Here is a 27,337-nt window from a genome sequence, read left to right on the forward strand (position 1 = left end):
TAAATATATCAGCTCACATGCGGGGGACAGCTTTGGGGGTCCACATTTGCGATTGCGATTGAGGGCGACGGGATGATGCCATCAAACGGTTTGCCGAGCAGTGCGAGCGCCCGCCGCGCGTCGAAAGAACAAAACATACATGGGAGTCAAATGCCAATCAATATTGACGGGCCGTCTGGGGGGGAAATCAAAGTTCAGACCCACCGGCTATGGGGGTGTTCGGCTGCAGCTATCGGTACTATGAGATCTCAGACGCTGTGCAGGAATGGTCGGTCAGGGACTGGTTGCCCATTGGACATCGACAAGTATCTCTCACCATGTGGTGGTGCGTCAACAGCTTCTTATTTTAGCGGATATGGTATCATGATCGTCCAATAAAGGAGGGGTCAATTGATGATCGTCACTTTTCCGTCGGATATGTATTTATTCATGGACAAAGAAAAATACATTCTGCATCGATTTAGGGTTGTTAAATGTCACGTCTCACCTCCGAACCATCCCTGAGTCTTCCTGAACGGGATATACCAGACCAATGCTTGTTATATGTTATTTGGCAAGGATGGTAACGTTTAACTCGATCTTATTCTCGTTGTTGACACAATAACAATCAAACCAAGAGTCCAAAGGACTGGTGGTTGAATAAACCTCAAGTTCCTTTCCCCCCACAGTGGAGATTCGGACTCAGATTACGTGCTTGGCTTTAAAGATGAGCTCATCCTCTCCGACTTCTTTTTTTTTTCTCTGTTCTTTAAGTAAGAGTGTAAACATATAGCAGAGGGGGATGATACGCATGGCAGAGGGGGAATAAGTATCTTCAACGGTATAGGTAGTTAGTTACCTCGTAATTCATCCTCCTCGTGACTTCGATCCGGTACGGTACAATCTCAAAACGGAAATCACTAGCGCATTCGACCTGGCAGATTCATTGAAGCCTTTTCAGAAACCAACCAGATTAACTTGGACCACTGGCGACTGCCACCCCAAGCCATAAATATAAAAAGCCATGCCGGTGGCTGTCCGTTCCGCAAAATCGCGTTCAACCCTTTCTCCCACCCACCCCCAACACCTTGGAAGCTTGGCAGCAAGGGACGATGTTGAGGTCGGAACCGCTGATTACTGCGCCCCCCGACATATGGACGGTCAAGAAAATACGGCTTACGGGGAATTATCAGAATCCAAGTGGAGAGGCGTCAGTGCACCGAACATCGTTGAAAAAAGTAAGTTACATAAACGAGCATCACATTACATCTCCGCGTCACAGGGTATATCGCGCACCGGTCCGTCCGCTTACTTCCGGGCATTCTCCTCGTCCAAATTCACGCCACTCGATTCGGTATACTTGCTCTGTGGCAGGTTGTTCAACTCGTCTTCCCTCCGATCCAGCTTATAGTTGCTCAACCAGAATCCAATGGCCCCGATAAAGGCCAGGATCGTCACCACCATATAGTTATACACCAGCAGGGGATCCTTCGACAAGCCAACGAAGGCCTGGCCGATGGCCGAGGAGAAGGCGTTCATGAAGAGTGCGACGGCCTGCACGATCGATCGCATGTTCTTGGGAGCCTTGGTGAAGGCATACTCGAGGGAGGTGATGGAGGCAAAGATCTCCGAAATACCCCCGAGAATGTAGATAATCGCCTGGGTCCAGACGGAGATGGGCGAATACTTTCCATATTCATCGAGACAGTAGTTGGCCTCTTTGCCGCAGGGGCCTTTCACGTAAATGTAGTGTTGGATCACCGTGGCGGCGATCATGGAGCAGCCGGCGACCACAAACCCACACGTGATTCTCTTGATGGGCGTAAAGTTGAATCCCAGGTGGCGCAGACCCGGGTAGATGACTCGATCAAAAATAGGAATGCAAATGATGAGGGCAAGAGGGTTGAGGTTATTGATGATGTCGTTGGGGACGCCACCGAGGTGCATGGTGGCCGCTTGGGATGTCAGGTTGTTTAACATCTGGTTGTAGGCGAGCCCTGGGGAACAGTCCGCATTAGTACGGGGGACGAACGAGACGATGAGAGACGACATACAGAACAGCGGGTACCACAGAAACACTTTGCACGCCTTCAGCCCACGAGCAACTTCGTCGACCCATTCGTCGTCGAAAGTCATCCACTGAGGCCGATTCGGGCCCAAAACACTTGGCTTGACTGGCTCCCAGAAGGGCTTATCATTCCGTTTGAACCTGGTTTGTCAGTCTACCTTCCGCCAGACGGGACCGGTTGGGACACCTACAGCCGAACCGGGTTCAACGACCACCGCCCCTTCATCGCCAGTTTCCAGAGTCGGAACGCCTGCCCGTAGACGGAGCCTTGTGGCTGCACCCGGTAGTACTTGTTCCGGCAAAAGAACAGCACCGTCGGGCACCACAGAAACAAGCATGTCGGGAGAAAGTACGACAGCCAAAACCCAACATATCTCTCGGCATAGACCATGCTCACCTGGCCGGTGATGGAACCGATGTTGACCGTCAAGTAGTAGTACAGGTAGATGCGCTGAACGGTGATGGCTGGATCCACGATCACCCGCTCCCCGGAAGGAAGGGTCTTGATATATGGATATTCCTCGCGATATTGCTCCGCGATGAGAGGTGAAATGTTCGATCTGATGTGCATCAGTATCTGGCACCTCGGTGTGACGAGGAGGAGTGGGGGAGGCCTTACTTGAAACCGCCCGTTCCCATGCCCATGATGATCAGACCGATCGAAAAACAGGCGATCGCGCCCTGGGGATGGGAGATCACGTTGGGAATGGCAGAGATAACCAGAATCAAATGGCCGAGCAAAGCGGCCGCGATAGAGTACATGATGGTGCGGAATCGACCCCAGTACTGATCGGCCAGGAATGCTCCGAACGTGGGCATGATGTAGGACCAGAAGGAATTGACTAGACGGTCAGGACCTACGCCTTCCATCGATCACGGACATGCGACTTACACAAGGTCAGACCCGTGGAGGCCTGTTGGCCCATGTCCAGGGCTCCCGGCACTCGTGAATTATCATAGGTAGCACCGGTGGAGGAGCCTTCCGGCATGGGACGCTGGATAAAGTTGACGACTAATGCATGTCAGCAAGGGATTTTCTGGGATACCCGTAGCCGCGCGGAGAGACACACAAACCGCCGTCGTTCCATAGTAGGAGAATCGCTCGCACAGTTCCACAAACGCCACGGTGTATGCGGTCCATGGGATTTGTCCACACACTCGACGCAGGGTTTTCAGTTCCTCGTCGGTGGGATAGGTCTTTTGCAGATCGGTATCCTCGGTGGTTGCGCCAACAATTTGGGTCGCCGGGACTTCTTCTATACTCGGCGTGATGGCCAAGTCCTTATCCATGGAGGAGGCCCTTTTTTCATTCAGATGGGCATCATGAAGGTTGGCCGTCGCTTTGGCGACCTCAACCGTCTCCGAAGGGTCGGAGGGGTTCATGTTGTAGTGTCGAGTCACACGTGCAGACAAAACGAACACAGACGGGGGGGAAGGGTGTGTATGTGTGTCTCTCTGACTTGTTGGTTCGTGGTAGAAAAGAAGGGAATCGAAGACGGGGAGAAGATCTGGGCTTTTAATACATTTGGTGGTTCATGTGGGACGAGAGGAGGGGGGGGGGGAAGAGGGAAGTGTGGCAGTAAGAGTGAGAGGGGAAATCAAGTGTCATGTCAAAAAAAAAAAAAAAAAAAAAAAAAAAAAAAAAAAAAAAAAAAAAAAAAAAAAAAAAAAAAAAAAATGAAAAAAAAAAAAAAAAAAAAAGGCAATTGGGATGGTTTATCGCGTGCCCTGACCCATGCCGGTCCAATTGCCACTCGTGGTTTAGATTACAACTACTACTACTACTACTACTACTACTACTTCTATAATAGAATCTCCCTGCATCCATACTTCCCGACCAGTCGCCCCGTATGGATCTCACTAAAGTTATTAGCTATCCGATCCCAAGGCCAGTCGCGGAGGATTATCTCAAACCGGTCACTGGTCCTCCCCCAACAGCAGACCCAACCCGTTGATAACCGGAAATATCTCCAGTGGCCTTATGCTCGATGAATGAACCTTGATCAGTGAGAATATGTGACTGGACAAGAAATCCAATATGGTCGTCTTGGCTATGGGACGTCCGTTCGGAACCAGCCGACTGAGAGATAGCGAACTGAATGACAATTACGCGAAGATAAGCGGCCATGCCTGAGCGCTGAGAAAAGAAGCACAAGCGGAGTATAATTCACCAGTCGCGGGAAAGAACCATGGCTTGGCCGATGTCTTGGCTGGCAGGTTGTAGTGCAACCTCAGGCCCTTGGCACACCAATCATCCATGGTTGTTCCGGCTCCTATCTCACCCAAATCTCTCGAGATTACTAGTCGTAGTAGGACGAGGAAAGAGAGGAATTGAAACCTGGGATGGTGTGTTGTTGTTTGGCCATGCGACTGAGTCAGCCACACCGAGTGCGGTTTTAACCTTTTCCGTGCGTTTTTACCCCGGACCGTCAATCAGGCTTTAAACTCGACCACGCGATGTTACCTTCCTAGAAAGCCTAATCCTGATCATTCCAGTCAATCAGCGTCAAGAGAAATGAATCGGTATTTCTATTCGAGATACCAGGAACTCTTGGTACTAGTATCTCGTCCTACGCAGTACTCTACTATACTCTACTAACCCTAAACCGTCTATGGCAGGTAGCTACTAGCTCATGTACTACAATTAGTATAGTAGCTACCCAACCTTCTGATGGAGCCACATCCCTCCATCCACCCCCCGGGGGGGCACATGATTGGAAATGAACTTGGATTACACCATTTCCTCCCTTGATCTCGCTTCTCACCTCCGACCCCACCCGTCGGATTCCCGAAATTAGCCATTCTTACCTTCTCTCGGCATGATCTTGGCAGGGAAAAAAAAAAATGTCAAAAAGAAACCCTGACCGTGAATGCCAGACAAAACTCGGCGACATGGATATCATGAGATGGGATCACCATTGAGGTTCAGATAAAGTCAAAAGATAGACTACTGGGGTGCTTCTCCATCCCTGTCCATGTCGGCGGTTCTCATTATTAACAGAATGCGACCGGGAATCTAATCTAATCATTTCCCCAGACTGAAGGGCCGCTTATTATGTAAAAACAATCCCCAGCGACAGGAACCAGATGGTGGCCCTCTCATCGGCTTATTAGGTAACGGAAATGAGCTCTGATATAATTAACTTAACTAGTGAGTAGTCTGGACGAGGACTTAGTATATATATATATATATATATATATTCTTAAAGTACTCCGTACGAGGATAAACCTCGGCATCGTCGCCACCATGTGTTCTTCTCCGTTTTCCTTGTGGTACCCTCTACCAGTGTTGCCGACCTTCTCGTCGGACACACCACCCTCCGACGAACAGAAACTCTCTTGGCCCATGCTTAGCCATGTCTTCTTCCTCCCCGTGGAAGTGGAGTCTATCCCATTGGGTGGTGGATTTGGTGTCACTAGTCGCTCACCAATGAGACCGCGTGCATTAGTACCCCGTACGGGTCCTTGCTTCCAGGGGCGCTCAGCGTGGCGCTTGGATACAGAAAGAGAACGATAAGGTTCGGTCTCGCCGGTTCTTTGTTTGTTGTTGGAGTCCCGAGAAAGATGTAACATTTCGATGAACTTTGTTGTTGGGGTAGTCATAAATGCGGGGGGTTGCGGGGAAATATCCTTGTTCTCAGAGCAGACCCTGGTCATGCAATAGAACCCATTTAATATACGGCGTCTGTACAGACCCAGCCTTCCAACAAACCCAACCGAACAGCCCCAACGTAGATCCTGCCATGGTCAACTACAGTTCAACGCCAATCCTCGTATTTCTTCTCTCCGACCTTTACCTAATGATGTCGTATCCATCAAAAATTCGCAGTTCTCTCTCAGTCTCAACATCGTTCTCGTCGGTGAGATAGAGACGGCCGTTGTGACCGACGAGGGTGAGTGAATCCTGGCCTCGTTCTCGACTGCGACTCTTCATGGCGGATCACATGACGACTTTATGATGTGCGGCCAAGCAAACATTAATTGCTTGATGAGGCGTAAGGGGATCGTCGCGGATAAAAACTGGACCAAGTCGGAAGAAGTTGGGTAAAGAACGGGACAGACTTACAATACCAAGGTAGACGACATAGGGGAGAAAAAAAAGAATTGACCGACGCAGGGATCGAACCTGCAATCTCTTGATTCGTAGTCAAGCGCCTTGCCATTGGGCCAGCCGGCCTGTTTCTTGATACCTTTTGTATAATCTATTTCTATTAAGCAAAACTATTGTGCTGCTACATAGCCGTACAAATCACAATTCGGTATCCATTGGTTACGTGTTCTTGAAAAAAGAAAAAACAAATTGGTTGTGTAGATATTATTGACACGTTGTTTTGAAACTTGGAAAGTTCCAATGATGGTAAAACTGAACCGGGTGGTCGGAAATATATATCTTTGAGCAACCCCATGCCCACCTTAAAGTTAGTCTAGAGTCGATATAACTCAATATATATTAATTGTCACATCGGAGTGTCTTGAAGTGATATTTGCCCCCATTTTTTTCATAACGTTAGCTAAATGCAGTCCAGGAAGCTTCTTCTTACTCTAACATAGCTTCCTGTCTCCGCCCCCTTTACGTAGAGTAGTTCTAGCCTATGCATTCTGTTGTAATCTACCTTACATAGCAGCAACATGAAATAGTTTGGAGTTCGGTACCGCTGAAGCTCTAGCGAAATGGTTCGACTGCGAATATCAGGGGATGGCCTTCCTGCCTCGATGTTAATGGTTGAAGAAGCCAGCACAAGGCGACGGTAACGATGGAGAACCGATTCTGCGTGTTTTTGAGATACGGTAATCGAGTTTCTCCATCTGTCATTCGAAACCAGTACACCACCGAGGGAATCAACTAAAGGGTATGGATGTTAAGGTAAAAGTTGGGCTTGTATCGGTATCTATGCTGTCTCTTTGGTCAAGTAAAGATAGATTGAGTCGAGTCGATTCTTGCAATTTCTTTTTGATCATGACGGAAATAGACGACCTGACACCCGGGAAGTAAAAGAGGTATATATAGAGAGAACTGAATCATAGCCGAGGATGCAGGATTGATACAGGCGCGGAATAACTCCATGGCCGGGAAGAAATGCGGGGAAAAAAAAAGTCAGTGCTCTTGATTTGATTTACCCCAGGTCTTTGCCGCACTAGCGGTCCTGGTGGAGATCGCCTCTCTCATTAATAAGAGAAATTGCCGATGATAGGCTGCATATCGCCTCTTCTGGCCTTATCCACGAATCACCGATGGTAGAACGGCCGAGTTGGGAAGCTTTATCAGTTTTAGAGCGGCCGTCGCGTCGGATGGGCGATAAGAATCCGTTTCGTTCCGTCGCTTCTCCTCACTCTCTGCATCATGGATATGCTACTATCGTGGCTTCACGACTGCCGCCATGAATTCCACTGGTCGTGTATGCGCGCGATGCGCAAAGATTGTACGTTGAATACCGAAACGCAGCTAGTGTGATCGCCACTGACAGTCCATAGAAACAGCGCTGTGACGGGGACGCCCCCTGTTCCCGCTGCGCTCGTATGTGTCTCGCACTTCCAATATGGGATGACTGAGCTGATGTGCCCGCCTCTTAGGCCTGGGACATATCTGCGAACCACAACGACCGGGCGGAAAAGTAGATCCCAAAACCATCGCCTATCGACGCCCTCGAGCGTCCCGATCACGCGGTGGTTGCCTGTCCTGCAAGGCGAGGTAGAACAACCGATGCCGAGCAACAGCTACAGTGTATTAGCGCGGTTATTAACTTCAGCAGGAAGAAGAAATGCGACGAGATCCACCCTCGATGCAGTGATTGCCGCCGCTTAAACCTCCCCTGTCAATGGAAAGCCTCCCCGTCATGCCCCAGCTCCACCGACCCGTCGCTTCCCCCTTCTTCCGAACGCAGTCTATCGCTAGCAAGCCCAGATCCGATCTCCCCTTCCGATCAAGCGCTCGATGATCCGATAGGAAGCTTATCCCCATGGCTGGCTGTGGAAGACATCGTCATGCCCGTCGCATCACCCTGCGGATCTGCCAACCCTTATCTGCACAATGACGAAGAGCGCTCGCTATTCAATCACTATCTACACATCGTAGCGCGCTCACTGTCGCGGTCCGGTGATCCCGACGGAAATCCCTTTCTGTCGATCCTGTTACCGATGGCAGCCAGCTCAGACACAGTGACTAGTGTAATTCTAGGCCTGAGCGGTTGCCATTGGAAACGCGTCTACCCGGGCATTTGGAATCGCGCATTAGCGCGCCAGGGAAAAGGTATGTCTGATACCGCTGTCAGGGTTCAGGGGAGCTAATCCCAAAAAGCATTGGCACAAGTAAAACAGCTTCTGTCAACGGCCGGCGGCCAATCCACGCTCGAGGCCTGCACAACGGTGCTACTCCTCTGTCTCACGGAGCTATGCGATGGCGGTTCTCATGCATGGGAGTGGCATCTGAAGGCAGCCAGTGCACTCCTCGCGTCAGTGGGAGACCAATCCCTTGAATGGACATCGGAGGGGAAGTTTTGCCTCCAGCTGTTCCGATATCTGGACTCCATGTCGACAATATCCCGCTGCAAGCCACCACTACTGCGAGAGGATGCGAAGCTCACCGATCTTACCGCGGATAAGTCCATTTGCAGTTCCCCATCCGACCCCGTAGATGCCGTCTCGGGGATGGCCCCAGCGTTACTCGAACTTCTCGGTCTGGTCAACCTCCTCGCGGCACATCGTAGCCGGCGCGTGGATGAACTCTCCGAGCTGGGGTTTCGCACTGCGGCCTCCCATGTCCAGTCGCAGTTGGATTCGTGGAGAGCCGAATATGACAGCGCCGCGGTTACGGACCACGAGTCGGATCGAGTTACTACAGCATTCGAATGGGCGGTTCGACTACGCCTCCATCAGGTTGTTGATGGATATGACCCACACCATGAGATGGTGGAAACCGCGGTTTCTCCTATTCTTCATGCGGTGATGACCATTCCATATGGTAGTCCTGTAGAGGGATGCTTACTTTTCCCGCTGGTAATTGCTGGGGCTAGTACCACAGATGTTGAGAGACAGATGTTGGTCAAGGAAAGATTGATGGTTATGGAGAATACGTTAGGATTTGGACATATTTCGCACGCCCGACAGTTACTGGAGACGGTCTGGGCGGATGAGGCTGATAGAAACTGGGCAAGGGTGAGGTATAGCCTGTTCCCCGGGATGGTATTTGTATGAAATGTCATATAACCAACGAAGTGATGAGATGGAAAATCATATATTGTAAATGGTAAATACATCAGACGTTCAAATCATACATCTACTGTGCAATCGCAGCGACTAGCTCATCCAAATGCTTTCGCATATCATATCCACAAACTTCCTCAATCGTCAACTTCCCAGGCCGATCGGCTGAAGAACTCCATCCAATGCGCTCACTGAGGTCTTCTCGAGCTCTGAAACTAGCTTCTTGCACGCGGGTTGCTCTCGGCTTGCGCAGCTTTTCGTATAAGCTCAGTCCGTCGGCGACACTGTATTGTTCGCGGAATGTGCGGTGGAAAACCAGACCTAAAGCGCCGGCATCTTCGAAAGCCATACAAGATCCTTGCGATTGATCCGGCATCATCGGATGGGCTGTTTCTTAGTATAAATCGAATCGTCCAGCAAGGGGAGGGAACAAGCATACCAGCATCACCCAGAAGACAAACCTTGCCCTTCACCCAGTACGGGTAGGGCTCATGCCGATACACTATATCGTTAGTACAGACGTCGTGAGTCAAAAGAGAATCGAATACATACATCGCCACATCTTTATATCCTCCGCATTTAACATCAACGTCTTCATCCGGGGATCCAACCCGGGGAACGTGTCCACCAGTTGTTGGGGTGTCGCGGAGATATTCCATCCATCATCACGGAGCTCATTATATGCCGCCGGGTAGAAGCAGTAGCAGCTTACGACCTCGCCATTGCTACAGGGAGACATGACAATCTTGTCGATGCCAAACCCGCCCCAATACTCGATTGCTTCGTTAGAGATATAATCGTCAAGTCCGAGGGCGCGCAGTTTATCGGCACCGATGATGCAGCGGTAGCAACATGAGGTGGACATTGTAAAATTGGGGGTTATTCCGATTAGATTACGAGAGGAAGACTTTCTGATTTAGTACCCTGTCAATGACTGGATTATTGGGGCAAGAGGACGTACGCGAATGCCATCAGCAGCGACGATCAGATCGGCGGTTGCTGAAGCGCCGTTTTCAAATTGGATGATACCTGCTTCGGCGTCAAGCGCAGTGGCTTTGTGATTCACTTCGAGGGTACACTTGGGTCCTTCTCCGGGCTCTTCGAAGGCAGACTTGAGAAGTTCTTTGTGGATATCAATGCGATGGAAGTTGTTGTAATCCTTTTGGTTGTAACTGATCAGCAAAGCAACCTTTTTCTTTCGAATATGGAAGGAAGAATTACAGTCCCAAACTTCGACTTATAATCTCCTAATCCGTACTCGCTTTTTACCTCTCCCGAAGACCAATCGTGCATAATCAACCGTTTCAAAATCACCTGGGATCGTCAGCATTGCCTCACCCAAGACGAAAACGATGATCGTACCGGCTTTGCGGCCTTGACGTCCACACCCCATTGCTCGAGAAATCTTGATCCGTTGGAGGCAGCACTCAGTGAGGCTCCCACCTCACCTGCGAAATCGTATCGTTCATACACGGTCACGGAATGTCCTTGACGCCGGAGGGCCACTGCCGCCGAGAGGCCGCCAAGACCAGCGCCAATAATGGCAATGTTCAGAGGAGAGTCAGTGCGAGAAGGCATTGTCGTGCTTGTTCTTCTTGATCCGAATGATGAGCATCAGTCATACTCTCGATGGGATCTTATATCTTTGCACGGCTAGTGACGTGAAGGGACATCTCCTGTCATCCAGAGCAGCGGCAAGCATTATCCGACGTTATCAGTGCTACAACCAACCCGGCCTATCTATGCGACGGATGCATAAGAGGGCCCCACTTACGGCTATCGCGATGAATTCTGGGGAAGTGCAGGTATCTAGAGGACTAGGATCAATGTAGCTACACTTTAATTGACTCCAGCTATAATCCCCTTTTAAGATCATGCCACCCTCAATCAAAAATTACTCCAATGCATATGCAGTGAAAATGACACCTACCAACGAAAAAGATATCGGGATGAACGGCAAACTGTCCGGCGAGGACTACGACATCGGAGATCTGCACGATGACCGGGCATTACTTCGGAAAGTCGATTGGCGAATCCTGCCTGTCATGTTTCTCACGTACTTCCTGCAATTTGTGGACAAAATTTCACTGAATGTAGGAGGGTGTTACCCCTGGGCGCTAGATTGTGATGGTATGTCCATACGCTGACTTGATGACAGTATGCGAATGTCATGGGCCTTCAAAATGATCTACAGATGAGTGGAAATGACTTTTCATGGTTGGCAACGGCGTTCTTCCTGGCGTATGCCGTTGCCGAAATCCCCCAGGGTGTGTACAGGTTGGCTAAAACGTTTCAAGCCTATGATATATGCTAATATGCACAGGCATTCTCCTTCAGAAATTTCCTATCACAAAGGTGCTTGGGGTCAATGTACTCCTCTGGGGCGTGATTCTGTGTTGCTCAGCAGCCGCACAGAATTTTGCTGGCATGATAGCTTTACGTGTTTTGCTCGGGATGTTGGAGGCGGTTATTGGTAAGTCACTGTACAAGTGTCTTTTCCCTTCGCACCATTGCCACTAACAACTGGGTCAGCACCCGCCCTTACCATGTACACAAGCATGTGGTACACTCGTGCTGAGTCCACCCCGAGATATGGCTTCTGGTACTGCGGCTTAGGCATGGGCCAGATCGTTGGAGGGTTGATTTCGTTCGCTGCTCAGCACGCACCCTCGAATATGTCCTTTCACGGGTGGCGTATCATGTTCGTCGTGATCGGTGTGGTTAACATAGTCGCTTCTATATTGGTTTTGTTTGTCCTACCAGAAAATGTCGAGAAAGCCAAGTTCCTCAGCCCAACGGAGCGTGACCGAATTGCACAACGTCTTCAAGATGACCAAGCTGGAGTTGGCCACAAAGTCTTTCGCTGGGGCTCGGTAGTTGAAGCAATCGGTGATCTGCAAACCTGGCTTCTCGTCCTACTGACCATCTTAATTACTATCCCCAGCGGTGTTATTACCACGTTCTCATCCATTCTGATCAAAGACTTCGGATATACGTCTAAGCAAAGTGCGTTGCTCAATATGCCCTCGGGGGTAGTTAGCATTGTGGCAACGATTCTGTCTACATGGGCCATCGCTCGTGGATACTCGCGATGGCTGGCGATTGATGTACTGTTAGTTCCGACATTGCTGGGTTCGTGTTTAATGTCGTTCCTGCCCAGAAGTAACCAGGCAGGGTGCTTGGTGGGCATTTACATGGTCAACACGGTACATGACATCTTTCCCTTCTTGCCAGCCGAGTGATCAACAAACAGTGAACTAACTCAAGTAGACTGTGGCTCCATTGGCACTGATTTTCGCGTGGACCGGAGCGAACTTCAAAGGGTATACTATGAAGGTAAGTATATCTTCCTATTCTCCCGACCACGCCGGGCAAATAACTGAGAAAAACAGGTGTCGGGCAGTTCTCTGGTCTCTGCTGCATTCAGCATTGCCAATGTTATTGGTCCCCAGACCTTCCAGGCGAAGGATGCTCCTGCGTAAGCACCGCCACTCCTAGCTAGTAGTTCCATGTTGGCGCCAAATCTAACTAAATCAGGTACATACCCGCCAAAATAACCATTGTAGCGGTCAACGCCGGTGCAATAATCGTATCCACGGCCCTCCGCATTGTGTATGGGCGACGGAATGCGAGAGCCGATCGTCTGGGAACTCCAGCGAGAAGTCGCATGGAGGGGAAATTGGCGAATGGAAGGATGGCAGAGGAAGACGTGCATGACGACGTGAACTTTCGGTACGTGTATTAGCGGCTGGTGAATGTAACTAGGCGTTGATGGAACAATTTGATCCATGTTGTTATTCTCAAGTACTGCAAATAGTCCACCATTAATGAATGATCTAAGTAAACCAACACACTAAAGGCCATTTGCTCCTTCATAGCCCAGAGACTAGACTCCACACTACCACTCCACGGCAACCTTGACTTACTAGTGAGTGGACCACAGACCTCAGAAATGATCAATAGGGATAAGTGGTAAGTCGCCTTCCGAAGTTTCTTTGCGTCGGATTCATTGAATGCATGGAGACGATCTATTTTTTTTTTAGTTGTCCGCCGCTCTAACCCAATTATCCGACGGACGTTGGATAACCATTTGAAACCTCCCCCTCAACTGGACTAAGTATTAAAACCGGGCAAAGTTCGACAGCACCCACAGGCAGCATCAATGAACATTTTTTTTTTTTTTATATTCTTCAAAAAAAAACCACCGAACTAAGCATGTCCAGAATTCTAGTAACAGGCGCCAATGGCTTCATTGCCGCGCACTGCATCTCGCTCCTTCTTTCCACAAACCACCACGTCCGCGGCACCGTCCGCTCCGAACAGAAGGCCATCGCGACTCAAGCAGCCCTGTCTGCAGCAGGCGTGGATACAACGAACCTCGACCTGGTAGTTATCCGCGACCCGACTGATGTAACCCAGTTTGCGCCCGCGGTGGCCGGTTGCAAGGGCATCTTGCATCTGGCCAGTGCGTTTAGCTACGATGCCGCGCCCGGGGAATTTGAGGAGAAGCTTCTTATTCCCGCCCTCAAGGGAACAGTCGCCGTATGCGAAGCTGCCTCAAAGTATCCCGAAGTTAAAAAGGTGGTGATTATGTCGAGCTTTGCCGCGGTTTACGATGCCTCATTGGGACCGCAGCCCGGGAGGGTATATACAGAGAAGGATTGGTGTCCGTTGACCTATGAAGAGGGAAAGAATGCGAGCCTCGTTGTATGCAATCCTTTCCATCTATCCTTCCCTGTCTGTTGCGACTAGCTTGGATTCGGCACAGCACTAACCCTCACAGCCCATTGCATACCGAGCGTCTAAAGTGATAGCTGAAAAAGCAGCGTGGGATTACGTTCGTGACCACGAAGTCAGTTATCAGTTGGTTACATTGTGCCCAGGAATGGTCTTTGGCAAGATGATTCATCCGATTGAGTCAATCTCGCAATTGAATGTTAGCAACGGAATTATTTGGGATGTGTTGAAGGGCAATGGAATCCCACCTACAAAGGCGCCTGGTAAATCTGCTGTTTCGGTGATCCTAATCAAACGTAGCATACTGATGAGTACATTCTAGTATGGATTGACGTTGAAGACCTTGCCCGGACTAGTCTCCAGGCACTAACAGTGGACCTGCCCTCTCACCAGCGCTTCCTGGTAACGGAGGGATCATACGATACGCAGGAGATAGCCGATATAGTCAGGAAGGCGCTTCCCGAGAGCCAGAATAGGATCGCGGAGGGAGAGCCCGGCAAGCGTATCAAGGATACGCATTACTCGTGCGATTCAGGAAAGGTGCGACAGATGTTAGATGTGAGGTTTAAGCCGCTGAAAGACAGCCTGGTAGCCTTGGCGACACAGCTGTATGCATTGGAGCAGGCCTCTTAGGTGAGCGCCTCGGGAGATGGTTATTGAAAAGAGATGCGAGGTTTAGATTTATAGTGGGGATGTTCTTTAGGGTCGTTATACATACTGTAGAAGAAATCATCTTAGTATTCAGGCATCAATAGTTATACCCTCAGAGCTTTCCCTAGACATTTGCTGTAATTGGCACTACTTCAATCTCATAAATCTTATCTGCGCGAGAAACGCAGGCCTTCAGGTGAATACTAGTATACAATCCGAGACGATGTCTTGCGATCTAGGTTGTTCGTTAGCCACGGCAACCAAAACCCTGCGTTTCATGTTTATCATGGACGATGACACGTTAAGTATAAGCATTGTATTCCAACTACAAAAGCAAAGTAAGCTTTAGTATTTTGTCAATGCTACGGTTATATCCACGGACTGATTTTATATTCTACTAAGGTCATCACTCAAAGCATACAAAGGAATCATGGTGGCAATGAATCATTAGGAATTTAAGAACATTGGGCTAAAGGAATGCATCGACAGTTCAAGGGTTCTTTCTATGTCGGATTTGGTTACTCTTGCTTTAAGGAAAATTAATACAATAAGTCTAATGTAAAGCAACCCGGATATGCGCGGCCGTTTTGTCTATAAACTCCTTCGCCTGCCATAAATCTGTGTCACGTTTCGTCAGCATGGCCCTTCGAAAACACGCAGAATGAAACAAGGAGAAAAGAAAAATGGGGATTCGTCATACCTTTATCCATATGCATGAAAGGATGGGGCACGCCTTCAAACCTTTTGAGCGTAACCTCATTGCCACCCTCCACTAGCTTCATTGCGTAGGCCTCTCCTTCATCTCGTAGCGGATCACAGCCGGCAGTGTAAATCACCGTCTTGGGTAGGTTGGTAAAATCAGGCGCATTCATCGCATTCGCATACCAACCGATCTTATTAAATTGCTCCTTCCTCAAGCTCACGTCGCTGGAAAGGCTTTCCCACTTGAGATTGTCGAACCACTTCAACCTGGCCCAGTTGAGAGTGGGCGCATGCTCCATCTGCTGGACGGAGGGGTATGGTGACTCGCTTGCGGAGGCGTACTTGGAGATATCGTCGATGACGGGGGTGCCAACGGCGACAAGATTCAGAGGAATGCTGGCATCCCTTGCCAGGTGGGCAACGATAAGGGCAATGTTTCCTCCAGCTGAGACGCCGCCGAGGGAGATGCGGGTCGGGTCGATGTTGAACTTGGAGCCGCCCTGGGAATGAACGTATTGCAGGGCAGCAAAGGAGTCTTGGATGCCAATGGGGAACGGCTGTTCTGGGACCAGCCGGTAACCAATGTCGATTACACAAACGTCTGCTTTGACGGACAGATGTTTGCAGATATGAGCTTCAGTGTCGAGGTCTCCCAGGCCCCAGCCTGCGGTCGGCATTAGCTTTCTGTTAGGTTATCCCTTAAGATGAAAGAGAAGGGAAGGAAGAACATACCACCGCCATGAAAATCAATATGCACCGGCCAAGGCCCAGGAGATGAAGGCTCGTATACCCGTACTGGAATCAAGTCGCCATTATATCCGGGCACGGTTGCGTCATATATTCTAGCTGGTTCGGGGGCTGGTCCGGTACCATAAGAGTACAGAACAGAATATTTCGATCGAAGAATGGCCAAGTCTATGGGCTTGTTTGGGGTGTTGGCTACATTTTCATTGTAGAGTTTGACAAAGACTGGATCCAAATAAGGCAAGACGGACGGGTGGATAGGGTTCAGGGCTTCGTGTGCTGTCATTTTTGCTGCTCTGCTTGATTATTGTTTGTTTGGCGTATGGTCAGATAGTGTGAATATGCCGATGATTTATACACTGATTCGGCTGAACGTTCCTGAGGCGATCATCGGCAGTTTCCGACGGCAACGTCAACGCTAATCAGAAGGTTGAAGGTTTGAGGGTTGAAGCCAAAGCCAAAGCCACCCCCGCATCTCGTTCACTTATCTATGCGACGGTCCGATCGTCGGATAACGTTCTCAACGTAGCCGACCCAAGGGCCCAAGGGTCGTCCTACTAGTCAAAGATGATAATGATGTCAATGGGAATGGCCATAACTAGTAATTAATAGTAATAAAGACAACACGTTTACCATGTCTTGCACCTCGACTACATCTCAAAGATTCGCAACATCATGGATCCTGTTCTTATTGTTGGCGCCGGCATTGTCGGCTTAACCCTCGGCCAGGCTTTAAAGAAGGTTTTGCTCTACCCCATACACCTATCCTCAACCTGGAGTCTAAGTAGAATTGTATCATTAACAGTGAATAGAAAGGTATACCGTTTGAAATATATGAGCGAGACCCCACGCCCGATGCTCGCGGTCAAGGCTGGGCTATAACTCTCCATTGGGCGCTGGAATATCTTCAGCAGATGCTCCCCGCAGACGTTCTAGCTCGAATTCAAGATGTCCAGGTCGATCCGGACGTGGCCCTGAACGACAATGGGAATTTTCTTTTCATCAATCTTGCCACGGGAGAGCCAAAATTCAAGATCCCGCCATCTGTGCGGTGGCGCGTAAACCGGGAGAAAATGAGAAAGGCCCTGCTTCACGGAATCGAAGATCGGGTACACTGGGATCGAAGAGTGGTGGGCGTGGATCTAGAGACTGTACCCGAAAAGGTGAACTTGGAGTTCGGCGATGGATCCTCTGTGACGGGACGAATGGTCGTTGGGGCTGAGGGTAGTCGGTCCGCCATCAGACAACTGTTGAGACCTGATGCGTATAGTAACGTGCTGCTACCAATCCGATTTACAGGAGTAGCGGTGGATCTCTCCCCGGAGGACATCAAACCGCTTCGGTCTATGGACCCGCTTCTGTTTCAAGGATGTCATCCTGAGACCGGGGCGTTCTTCTGGTTTTCTATGCTGGAGACTCCGCTCGTGAATGGAACAGTTGGGACAGAGCGTGAAAGGTATCGAGCCCAGATCTGCATGTCCTGGCCGGTACATACCTCCGCTGATGAGGTAGCTGATACTGATGAAGGCCGTCTGGCCAACATGAAGCGCCGGGCTGAAGGCTTTGTGCCCGTTTTAAGAAACGCGGTACAAAAGATACCGGAGGGGACCCCTGTGCTAGAGATCAAATTGGCCGACTGGGAATGCCTGGATTGGGATAACAAGAATGGCCGTGTGACGCTGGCTGGAGACGCTGCACATGCAATGACAATGTGTAAGTTGCGTATATCCGTCCGAATAAAGAAAGGATGCTGACGATGACTAGATCGTGGTGAAGCTGCAAATCACGGACTCCTGGATGCATTCCATCTGGGGGATGCCATTTCTCAAATTTACTCTGAACAAACCGGCCAACAGGCTGCACTTGACATCTACGAAACAGAGATGAGGATGCGTACGAAGCGGGCGGTCCGATTAAGTCGACAGGCATGTCGTGATGCACATGCTTGGGAGCAATTAAATGAACACTCAGCGATATTGACAAAACGATCAGTTGTTGGTGAATCGGCACGCTTGGTGTGACTGTAGCGAGATATGTAGGTTTTTTATTTTGTTCCTATACATCATGAATATGTACCACTTTTTACTTAAGCTTTGGACATGATTAGGCTCTAAGCTATGTTTTGTTTTAGGCTGATGAAATTGACGACTTGGACCTCTCCAAAGCAATAACTTATATTGAGTAAAAGCAGATGTCAGCTTCAGGTGGAGATACCTGGTAGATGCATACAACAACGCAGTATATGATGATAGGTCATCCGTCTCTGTTTATAAATGGTGTCCCGAGCAGATAAGTAAAAGATGAAATCTATTTGTAGAACGAAAGACCATGACGAATATAAGGAACATTCAGAAGGTCACATGGAAGAACAGGAGCAAGCCTATATCAAGATTAAGAAGCGAAAGAGATCCATAGGCCCACCTGTTCCAGCATAAGTTAAATGCAACTCCTTAAGTGGGACAATAACTTCGCGGTGTGTATTATATCATTGGAAGATTGTATTACTGCCTAAAATCTAGAATATAACGGACACCAGAAGATTATGTATTCCATTTGATCGCATTCGCACGTCACCCAAGTTGCAAGTGAGTCATGTTCTTGACTGGATTAATATCCATCTGTACGACCCCAAGTTGTTGGTTACCCTTATATTCATCCCAGCAATTATTGACCATGTCTTCTACCGACGCTGGAATGGGAAATTTTGCAATCCTGTCACCTGAGTTACGGCTCTGTATATGGCACTGGCTGTTTCCAAGGCATATCGTCCACCCGTTGAAAGGTCCCCCAGTATTTAAACGGAGGCGAACACGTCTCGCTATTCTTCGCACCGGCAAGGAATTATACGCCGAAATATCACATCACTTGTACTCCCGTATAAGCGTCTCGATCCGGCTTAACCCACAGAAACAACAATGGCTAGCTTTCAAAATCCCTGGTTTACACATATCCTGGCTAATCGAAGAGAAAGAAGATGCTATTCAACGCGGCTTTGATAAATTTCCGTTCCACAGAGTGCCTATACACATCGGACTTCATCCACCGAATCCTGCGTCCCCTGGTGATTTGATACGGTTGTGGAACAATGTCCAGAACCTTGTCGATATTCTAATACATGCACCATCGATCAAAAGCATGCATGTACAGTTCTTGAGTAATATGAATTTCACGTGGCAAGAGGGGGGCAAGGGGTTGAAGAGCATCGCATATTCACCATGGTATAGTCACAAATTCTATGATCACCTGCTTATATATCTGCAGTTCGGCCGACCATATCAAGTCCAAGTATTCTACCCGACCGAGTTGGATGAGATCCTACGCTGGACGATAGAGGACGATGTAGGTGTACATCTCTTCAAGCAAGATTCGGAAAACGACCATCCTTGTATCTGTGGCGGCCCACACTTTCCTATTTCTTCTAAGTTTGATAGTATAGAAGATTTCTTTACCAAGATGAACAGGTGTTTCAGTGACATGCTGTTTGGAGGCATATTGCCAGGGAGGACGGCTCATGTCTTGTACCGACAAGCTATCAAAGAGATGTACCAGAAAAGAATAGAAAGATGGGGGCGAATGTTACTCAAGGAGAGGGTAGAAAATTGGCTTGCTGGTACGGTCAATCAATCAATCAATCAAAGTTCTATTAACCTGTTCGAGCCTAACTAATGAAATGTCTAGCTATGCAGGCGCCTTGCCGGTGAGACAGAATCTTGGTCCAGAACGCCTAAATCCCGCAAACCCATATATATAGAGAAGATAACAATCGAAAAGCTTTTAATCACAACTAAAGCGCGTGCCACAACGCGCGATCTTCCCCTTTGACCATCCCTCTGCGTCTTGTACCCCATTCTGTTCACCGTATAGTAGTACTGTGTCGTTAGAAACCTCAGACCTAGGTTGACCCCCCTAGCCCCTCGTGTGACCGCTTAACCAGCGTCTTCCCTCTCGGCTCCATTCGTTTCAGTGGTTGGATCTGTGTCCTGTGCGGTCAGCTCCGCCTCTCGGAACTGCCTGAGTAGACCTGTTTTGTGTACAAACTCGGCAACGTAACGAATTGCCTGCGGGTGAGATATCAGTACGTCGTAGTCTGCGGTCTGGCCACGTAGCCCCCTGATCCCAGTAATCTTATCAAGCATGGCCGCGCGCAGATCGGTGTACAGCGGACACTGCTGGAGGACGTGCCTCGACGTCTGGGAGCCCTCCTCGCAGCCACACCGATCCGACTCAACCACGTTAATCTTGTATAAGAAGTGACGAAGCCCTATCCGGTGTGTACGCATCTGGATGGCAATCGCAGTTTGCTGGTACGGCAAAGATCTGGGAACATGAGGATAGCGGGATGGATGCTTGCTAGGGAACGAAGGAATCACCGAGCTTTCTGACCAGACACTCTTCTAAGATGATCCACGGAGTATAGATTGCGCAGTACTTCCTTGCAAATTTAGCAGCCGCAGACCTTTATTGCACAGTCAAAAGGCCCTAGGTAGCTGATAGTACCAGCTCAGCTATTTATCGCTCATCATACGGAAAGCTACAAGCATACTCTTTCGATGATAACATCGTGGTTCGAGGTTCATGACCGGATTGGGGTGCCCTCTAGCTCATACAACCTAACTACAGTTCTCACTCACACTTGATACTACAGACACATAATAAGATATGAATGCAATTTGATCCTAAATCGCTGTCAACCGGCAAATTACCGAGGAATAGCATGAATCACGGACAAAAACCCGATTTTATTGTGTAAGCCTGCTGTGGCTGGAATACCCTAGTCCTAGTTGATATAATTAGTTCGTGCTTGTTCTTTTGTTGATCTTGGGATTCCTTTCATTTGATTCTGGGAACAGTTAATTTAGTGCAGGATTAACTGGCTGTACATTGACTCTTACCGTTGCCTATCTTATCTAGGACCACGAACTACCATGACTACTCCGACTACTGTTAGCCACCAGGCCCTTGCCAGGGAAATTCTATTTAGTTCCTTTTCCTTTTTTGTCTTTTGAAGCAAGCCTGTCCTCAAGCTACACCACTAACCTGGAACATAAAGAGCTTCTCAAAACTCGCTACGACCCAGGAAGCCTTCGAATTACCGCCTTGCTCGGCTATGGCCTTTCCCCCATTTCCATCTCAACTACCGAGTATCTTCAATCCTTCCATAGCAGTTCCGGCGCTCTTACCACGCCAAACTCTGATGAGACAGGAGATCTCCGTGAAGCCATTCTGTGCGGATTTCCCGATGCAGAAGATCTGCCAACTTCTAAGCCGATGCGCCAAGGTCCGGCAGAGTTTGGCAGTGGCCGCGATATCCAGTGGGGTCTCGCAAAGGCATGGGATGATGAATTAGCCAAGGTTGGAGCGCTGCGGCCGTCAACAATTGACGGGCAGACGCTTTCTCTCGGGTTCATTGGTTTATCCAGGACCTCGCGCCGTGGCACTTGTTTGACCCTGCTGCCCTGGAGATTCGGACTCCCGAGCAGCTAGAAGAAGCTCGCAAGGAAGTGGAGATGACGCTGGGAAAGCACCTCGATAGTTGGAGATTCTAGTCTTTTTCGTTCAAGTGCGCTGCTGTTAGGTATTACCACAGCACGGCCACAGAATTTGACTAGTTTCTAGATGAGCCTATATCTTAGGGTATCCGGTTGGTAACAGCTTCATCAGGCTCAGAGGTGTGGCGGTGTACTTGTCCGAAACCAGACTCATTTGTCTCGGCCCCTCAGCAGTCTATGTAACAAGCTCCAGAATCGAGATAAATGCCCACAACGCAGTATCTGCAAGATTGCAAAAGATGGTCTAATCCGTTTATTAACGCACATAACATATTCATCCTCTTCTTGTATATTATCAAGCTCGCTCCCCAGCCGACGCATGGACCTTGCGAAGCTTCACATGGAGTATTCTGCCAAAAGAGGTTGTTTGACACGCTAAAAGAGGGCCATTTTTAAGACGCAATCCGATGAAAGGTTGATATGTAGATAGCCTACCATGAACGGAAAGTGTATGGATGTCTGCGGAAGGTGAACCACCAAAGTCCCTATGGGATGTTTTCATGGTCTACTGGTTAAGTGGGATGGCGAGCTGAAACTCGAGCCCTCGCGAGATTGTAGATGGCATACAAAAGTGGTTGCGACTTTAATTAGATTATACGCCGCAATCAAACCGCGTTACAATGGCGTACCACGCAGGAAGCTGTAGCTAGAATGACCATAAATTGTATATCCGGTGTTTCCATCACGCGCCAGCCTTCCAGGTCTGGTCATTTGTGAGGATCGACCCGCGGCTTGAGGCCATTGGAAAACGGAGTCAGAAGAGGCGAATAGAAGCAAGTTGCTCAGTTCAAGGGAGAGACAGGAACTGGATGCTTGATACAGTATAGGTATGGCTAGATAACACCGAATTTGTTCGTCTAGGATAGTCTAAGTAGCCGATAGTTTGAGTACAGAAAGTAATATTATTTTACTATTGGTGGAGATTTTTTTTTCGGGATTACCAGAGGTAATGAGGGGAAAACCGGCTCGTTGTCCCAAGTAAATTGAATCTTCTGTGCACCGGAAGTGTGATAGAGAATTGGATTCGCTTGAGACCAACCCTAGGTTTGGACCGACCTGATTGACATTTGCGGGATACGTTGATTATACCGACTATGAAGGAGTGACTGGAAGGATCACATGGATCAATTCGAGGGATGCGGAGGAAGTACATAACCAAGTTTCTCAATTTATATTAAAATTGGACGCTCCGAACCTAGAAGCCAACGTCTGCGTTTGTTGATCATCGAGCGTTGAGACTGTCAATATTTGACTTATGCACAACTTATGCACCGATGAACTTAAAGTGGCCGGGCATTTTATTGGATGCACTCCGGCTATATCTCACCACGGCTAGTACTTCCTCGGTCCTTATGCAACGCGTCTTTATCCTTGTTAGCTTTAAAGCTATCGCACTGACTGTAGGAGTAGTGGTAAAACATGTGAAAGACGCCAACAGTCAACCGCACCTCTCTAGGTTTAGAAACCCGATATCTACATGCCTTGCATAATTAGTCTGAAGTGCGAATGGGGTTTACGCTACAGATCTACTCTGTAGTTCCGTCTACTATGTGCCTTTGTAATAATACATTGGGGCCCTAGTTTATCCTTGTAGGGGATAGGGTAATTACCCTGGAGTAGAGGGAGAACTATTTATATGTGGCAGAACGGACATGACTCAGGAAGACTGCCCTGATTTTGACAGATTAGTTTTGATCGGGCTAAATAAACCAAGGTGATAGACCTAATAACTATGATGGACTACTGACACCGGCAACCTGGTGCCGACTAGCTGTATCAGTGCAGTATCCTGTCTCTTCTAGTCCATACTGCGTTCTTCGCTAGCAGTCATTAGCCTTAGTCTTGGCGAGATCGCGTGTTAAATTGTTTGTTTGTGCGAGTAGCTAACATTATCCAGTAGCACGTAACGTTACAGGTATTAAATACTCAGGAGAATATCAGAAGTGAAGTCCACGTCGCCTTTAAGGTGGCAACAGATCCTTAACAATTCAAATTCATAGAGTTCTAGAAGCACCGATAGACTTCAGCCCTGAGGAGCTTTGTTGAGTACAGCTCAACAGGACAAGAATAGAGCACTAGATCGGTTTTAAACGGAGTTCATTTTCGCCTAGGCCACCTGTTCTTTTGCTTCACCCATCCTTAGCAGCTTTTGATCTATCCCCCCTGACCGGGTTCTTGGCTACGACGTACTAGTCCGTGTGACTTCCTCCCCGATTATCAGGAAGTCAATTCCGATATTATTTACGGGGAGGGGAGAATTGACTATGCCTGCTGCGGTACCTGATCTAGCCTGTTGGGTGGATCGTCACGCAGAGAAGTCGAAATCGAAGGGAGTAATGCCGCACAGCCAACTCAATTGATCCCCTTTTGAGCGTCTGCCCTTAGTCCCTTGCATAATGCTCCTGACTTGAGCGTTGGGAGACTTGCGTTTTCTTTAGCGATTGGCGATTGTCGAAAATAGTAGCAGCGTGCGGGCGTGCGCGGGGAGTTGTGGGCCGCGGCTGGGAAACTATCTTGCGCCTATCACTCTAGGTTATTGGACGTATTCCATCGGGGAACACTAGCCTCTGTTTTCCCTCATACAGTAGCGCTAGCACCTCGTGTTCCCTCGGAATTCCCATGGTTCGCCTTCCGAGGTTATCCACTTGATGTGAAGCTTCTGATTCAGACTGACAGGAGTCTACTCCGGATCAGGAATGTGATATGCCATGGCTAACTTTTGCTGTTTTGGTTGTCTACCGGAATCGGCCATTAGGGTTTCATGAGCAACACTTTTGAAACATGCTGATTGTCGAAGGATGGTCGAATCGGAAAAAGTACAGCCTTTTTTGCTTTTATTTTTCTCATTTTGAATTCTTCTTGTTCGTTTGGTATTTACTTTTCCTTTGTGTCTCTCTTTTCTTTCTTTTTTTTTTTTTTTTTTTTTTTTTTTTTTTTTTTTTTTTTTTTTTTTTTTTTGGCACCATCCACCTTGGGTCATAGTATCTGAAGTCCGCCTCCCACTACTTTTAGGGCTTCAAAGTTCCTCTAATATCTCCCAAAAAGGATATTTAATCGGAACATCCCCGGCTAAACAGAATCCACTTTTCCTCCACTTTTATGTGTGGAAAAGAAAAAGGGGGCAAAACTACTGCCGTGGCAAATTAGCGGTCGGCAAATTTAGCTTGTTGTTCTCCGGCCGGCATCTCGCAGCCTACAGAGGGTCTTTAGGCGGAATTCCATTGGTCTTCTCGAATACATCTTGCGCATTGTCCTCGCAGCAGAAGCGGCGACGTCGGACTAGACGACTTAGACTTGTTCGGCATCAATAGATATGCTTGGCACGGAGGAACGATTGCCGAGAATTTCGGGGAGGAGATTCGAAATTTTGACAGAGCTCTGGATACAATCCAATCCAGCAAGGCGTCTATCTACCTCCTTGACTATGCATAGTATGGTAGATAGATAATGAGTCCAAGGCTATTGTTTGAAAAGCCATCATGATGCCGTTGGACAGCAGAGATTGTTGATCGACAAAAGGCAATCAATCCCATCCTTTTATAAAATCTTGCCGTCGGAATTGCCAGCGGCCCAGCGGTTGAAATGATCGTCGATATTTAATTGCGATGCCAGAGGCTAGTGGGGTCCACTGTGCTTCAAGTGGAGCACCTTGTCCATTGCTAATCACGCCTTGAAAGCAAAACGCAAAAGTGAAATCGAAGTCGACTCGAGTCATGTACGGAGTACCTAAATCGCATCCTGAGCCTCCAATCCCCACAGGAGGAGGCGGGGAAACTTATCTGTGGCGGTTTTGCACCGCGTCTCGACTTTTCTTTTCTCTTTGAGCATGGTCTTTCTTCCATCACACAAGAACTACCCTCCTTATGCCGATTGACGGTGACTTGACAGTGGACCATGGCCATATTTGCTGACGATGCGCCACATGTGGCCGGGAGTGTCATCATGCTTACTGTGGTGGCCTTTGTCACCTATGCTCTGCGAGTCTATTGCAGACTGAGCAGGAGCTCGTGGGGCGCAGAAGATTGGCTTATGACCTCCGCAGTGGTAAATGCCCCCTTGAGAGCGCTTTACCAAGGAACCCAACTGACATTGCTCGTTAAAAACAGATACCCTTCTGTGTGCTCACGGCAGGCTGCCTTGGGGGCGCGTTCAATGGGATTGGTGTTCATAATACGCTGTTGAATGAGCCTGAGAATAAAAAGTACCAGGCTGAAGGCCAGAAGGTTCTATATATCCACCGTACTCGACCGTCAGCCTGATGCTAACCGACCCTCCAGTACTTCCTCATTTTCGAAGTTGGATACGTAGCCGCGATCATTCCGATCAAGTTCAGCATCAGCTGGATGCTAATCCGAGTGGCTGAGGGGCGGAAGTTATACATCAATATCCAGTACGGTGTGATTGCAATGTTTGCGACGATGAATTTGGTTGCCTTGGTATTCATCCTCATCAACTGCACCCCGCCTGAGTACGATCAACATACCCTGTCTGTCCCGCAAGTCACATTGCTAAACGAAGTTCCAGGGCTGCATGGAAACCGGAGCTCCTTGAGAAAGGGGCTTCCTGCCGACCCGCCCATGTTCTCACTGACATATACTACGCGACCACTGCCGTGAACATTGTCACGGACTGGGTTACGGCCTTAATGTTAGTCACAAATCGTACGCCAGGCTTTGAGGGAATGGAAATACTGACCTGAAGATTAGGCCTATCCCCTTGCTGTGGCATGTCCAGCTAGACCGCAATACGAAAGTATCTATCATCGGGCTGATGGGCTTGGGTATACTGTATGTAGCTGTTGAAGCTTTTCGCTAAACCGGCTGAACAATGAGACACTAAAACACGACAGGGCCTCTCTTTCCGCCTGTATTCGGCTCAAGTACACGGTCAACCTCACCAATCAAGCCGACTTTCTCTTTGCCGTCGCCAACGTGGTTATCTGGGGGTTTGCAGAGAACGCTATCGGTATGATCGTCGGCAATGTCGCTACACTACGTCCACTGTTCCGCAGTTTTTTCGACCGAACGATCCGCAGCAAAGGATACGGCAGTCGTTCCCAACGGACTGGTCCTTCGAGATTCGCCGCCTCATACGAATTATCTGGACACGGAAAGAGTGCCAACAACACTTTCACCACATCGGTGGTTGAGCGAGGGGTTCATGGCAAGAGTAGGGACAGCTACAGCCAGCTGAGCGACGGGGACAGCCAGAAGCAAATTATTCAAAACGACGGCCGTGGGGATACTGATATCATGGTCAGTCGGCAGGTGAACATCACGTACGAGTAGCATTGAATGCTGCGCGTACTAATTCAAAATTGTATATAATAGAAATGATAGGGACTTTTTTTTGTATTATGAGATTTCACTTACGATTATGACGGATCTCCAGATACTAGCATGGTTGCTCTTATCGGTAGTGTATAACTGGTAGAGTCTATACATAGAGTGGGTGATATTTGGGTGTCCGCCATCTATCGCCCGATGCCGTGTGTTGAATCAAGGTCAATGGCCATCCTGGGTACTCCGTTATAACGTGAGACGTCTTATTCTACACTATATTAATGCGAATGGGAGGGAATAGAGCTATCCAAGGTAGCTTATGAGAGTCTAATAGAACACTAAGAGTAGTCCGAAATAATGTTCACTAGCATCTTGAGCGGTGCAGGTACCTTGATCATAAACCCGCCGTGAACAATCTGCTTTTC

The 27,337-nt window shown here is 48.7% G+C and overlaps 8 protein-coding genes and 1 non-coding gene across 9 annotated transcripts; 5 read left to right on the forward strand and 4 right to left on the reverse strand.

Moving 5' to 3' along the window:
- Positions 1-1,023: 1,023 nt before the first annotated feature.
- BDV38DRAFT_233997 (putative MFS peptide transporter) lies at positions 1,024-3,667 on the reverse strand. Its single transcript, XM_032053185.1, has 6 exons — positions 3,118-3,667; positions 2,940-3,059; positions 2,667-2,889; positions 2,239-2,607; positions 2,034-2,188; positions 1,024-1,976 (listed from the first exon to the last, which is right to left on the reverse strand). The coding sequence occupies exons 1-6, from the start codon at positions 3,428-3,430 to the stop codon at positions 1,288-1,290; spliced, it is 1,869 nt and encodes a 622-aa protein (XP_031918814.1). The 5' UTR covers positions 3,431-3,667; the 3' UTR covers positions 1,024-1,287.
- A 2,485-nt stretch (positions 3,668-6,152) lies between these two features.
- BDV38DRAFT_t31 lies at positions 6,153-6,224 on the reverse strand. The gene has a single exon. It is a non-coding gene; the product is annotated as a tRNA-Arg (tRNA).
- Positions 6,225-7,425: 1,201 nt separating this feature from the next.
- Positions 7,426-9,238, forward strand: BDV38DRAFT_277572 (transcription factor domain-containing protein; the record flags this gene model as incomplete). Its single annotated transcript, XM_032058518.1, has 5 exons — positions 7,426-7,467; positions 7,520-7,562; positions 7,619-7,736; positions 7,798-8,294; positions 8,343-9,238. 5 exons carry the CDS (start codon positions 7,426-7,428, stop codon positions 9,236-9,238), a joined length of 1,596 nt encoding a protein of 531 aa, XP_031918815.1.
- Positions 9,239-9,320: 82 nt separating this feature from the next.
- Positions 9,321-10,825, reverse strand: BDV38DRAFT_267432 (uncharacterized protein; the record flags this gene model as incomplete). Its single annotated transcript, XM_032056589.1, has 6 exons — positions 9,321-9,634; positions 9,687-9,749; positions 9,800-10,154; positions 10,209-10,406; positions 10,469-10,561; positions 10,610-10,825. 6 exons carry the CDS (start codon positions 10,823-10,825, stop codon positions 9,321-9,323), a joined length of 1,239 nt encoding a protein of 412 aa, XP_031918816.1.
- A 341-nt stretch (positions 10,826-11,166) lies between these two features.
- On the forward strand, positions 11,167-14,617 carry BDV38DRAFT_277574 (major facilitator superfamily domain-containing protein; the record flags this gene model as incomplete). The annotated part of the gene is made up of 10 exons (XM_032058519.1): positions 11,167-11,340; positions 11,406-11,514; positions 11,571-11,720; positions 11,780-12,453; positions 12,518-12,583; positions 12,640-12,725; positions 12,785-12,979; positions 13,471-13,954; positions 14,031-14,247; positions 14,307-14,617. The coding sequence occupies 10 exons, from the start codon at positions 11,167-11,169 to the stop codon at positions 14,615-14,617; spliced, it is 2,466 nt and encodes an 821-aa protein (XP_031918817.1).
- A 571-nt stretch (positions 14,618-15,188) lies between these two features.
- On the reverse strand, positions 15,189-16,367 carry BDV38DRAFT_293255 (alpha/beta hydrolase; the record flags this gene model as incomplete). Its single annotated transcript, XM_032062195.1, has 3 exons — positions 15,189-15,253; positions 15,336-16,001; positions 16,070-16,367. 3 exons carry the CDS (start codon positions 16,365-16,367, stop codon positions 15,189-15,191), a joined length of 1,029 nt encoding a protein of 342 aa, XP_031918818.1.
- Positions 16,368-16,756: 389 nt separating this feature from the next.
- On the forward strand, positions 16,757-18,102 carry BDV38DRAFT_267436 (FAD-dependent oxidoreductase; the record flags this gene model as incomplete). Its single annotated transcript, XM_032056590.1, has 3 exons — positions 16,757-16,822; positions 16,894-17,794; positions 17,846-18,102. 3 exons carry the CDS (start codon positions 16,757-16,759, stop codon positions 18,100-18,102), a joined length of 1,224 nt encoding a protein of 407 aa, XP_031918819.1.
- A 2,904-nt stretch (positions 18,103-21,006) lies between these two features.
- Positions 21,007-21,627, forward strand: BDV38DRAFT_277578 (uncharacterized protein; the record flags this gene model as incomplete). Its single annotated transcript, XM_032058520.1, has 3 exons — positions 21,007-21,061; positions 21,132-21,433; positions 21,502-21,627. 3 exons carry the CDS (start codon positions 21,007-21,009, stop codon positions 21,625-21,627), a joined length of 483 nt encoding a protein of 160 aa, XP_031918820.1.
- A 3,897-nt stretch (positions 21,628-25,524) lies between these two features.
- Positions 25,525-26,918, forward strand: BDV38DRAFT_277579 (uncharacterized protein; the record flags this gene model as incomplete). The annotated part of the gene is made up of 6 exons (XM_032058521.1): positions 25,525-25,674; positions 25,737-25,853; positions 25,908-26,098; positions 26,155-26,277; positions 26,337-26,417; positions 26,480-26,918. 6 exons carry the CDS (start codon positions 25,525-25,527, stop codon positions 26,916-26,918), a joined length of 1,101 nt encoding a protein of 366 aa, XP_031918821.1.
- Positions 26,919-27,337: the final 419 nt, after the last annotated feature.

This window comes from Aspergillus pseudotamarii (assembly GCF_009193445.1).
Source record: "Aspergillus pseudotamarii strain CBS 117625 unplaced genomic scaffold BDV38scaffold_3, whole genome shotgun sequence".
Taxonomy (NCBI): domain Eukaryota; kingdom Fungi; phylum Ascomycota; class Eurotiomycetes; order Eurotiales; family Aspergillaceae; genus Aspergillus; species Aspergillus pseudotamarii.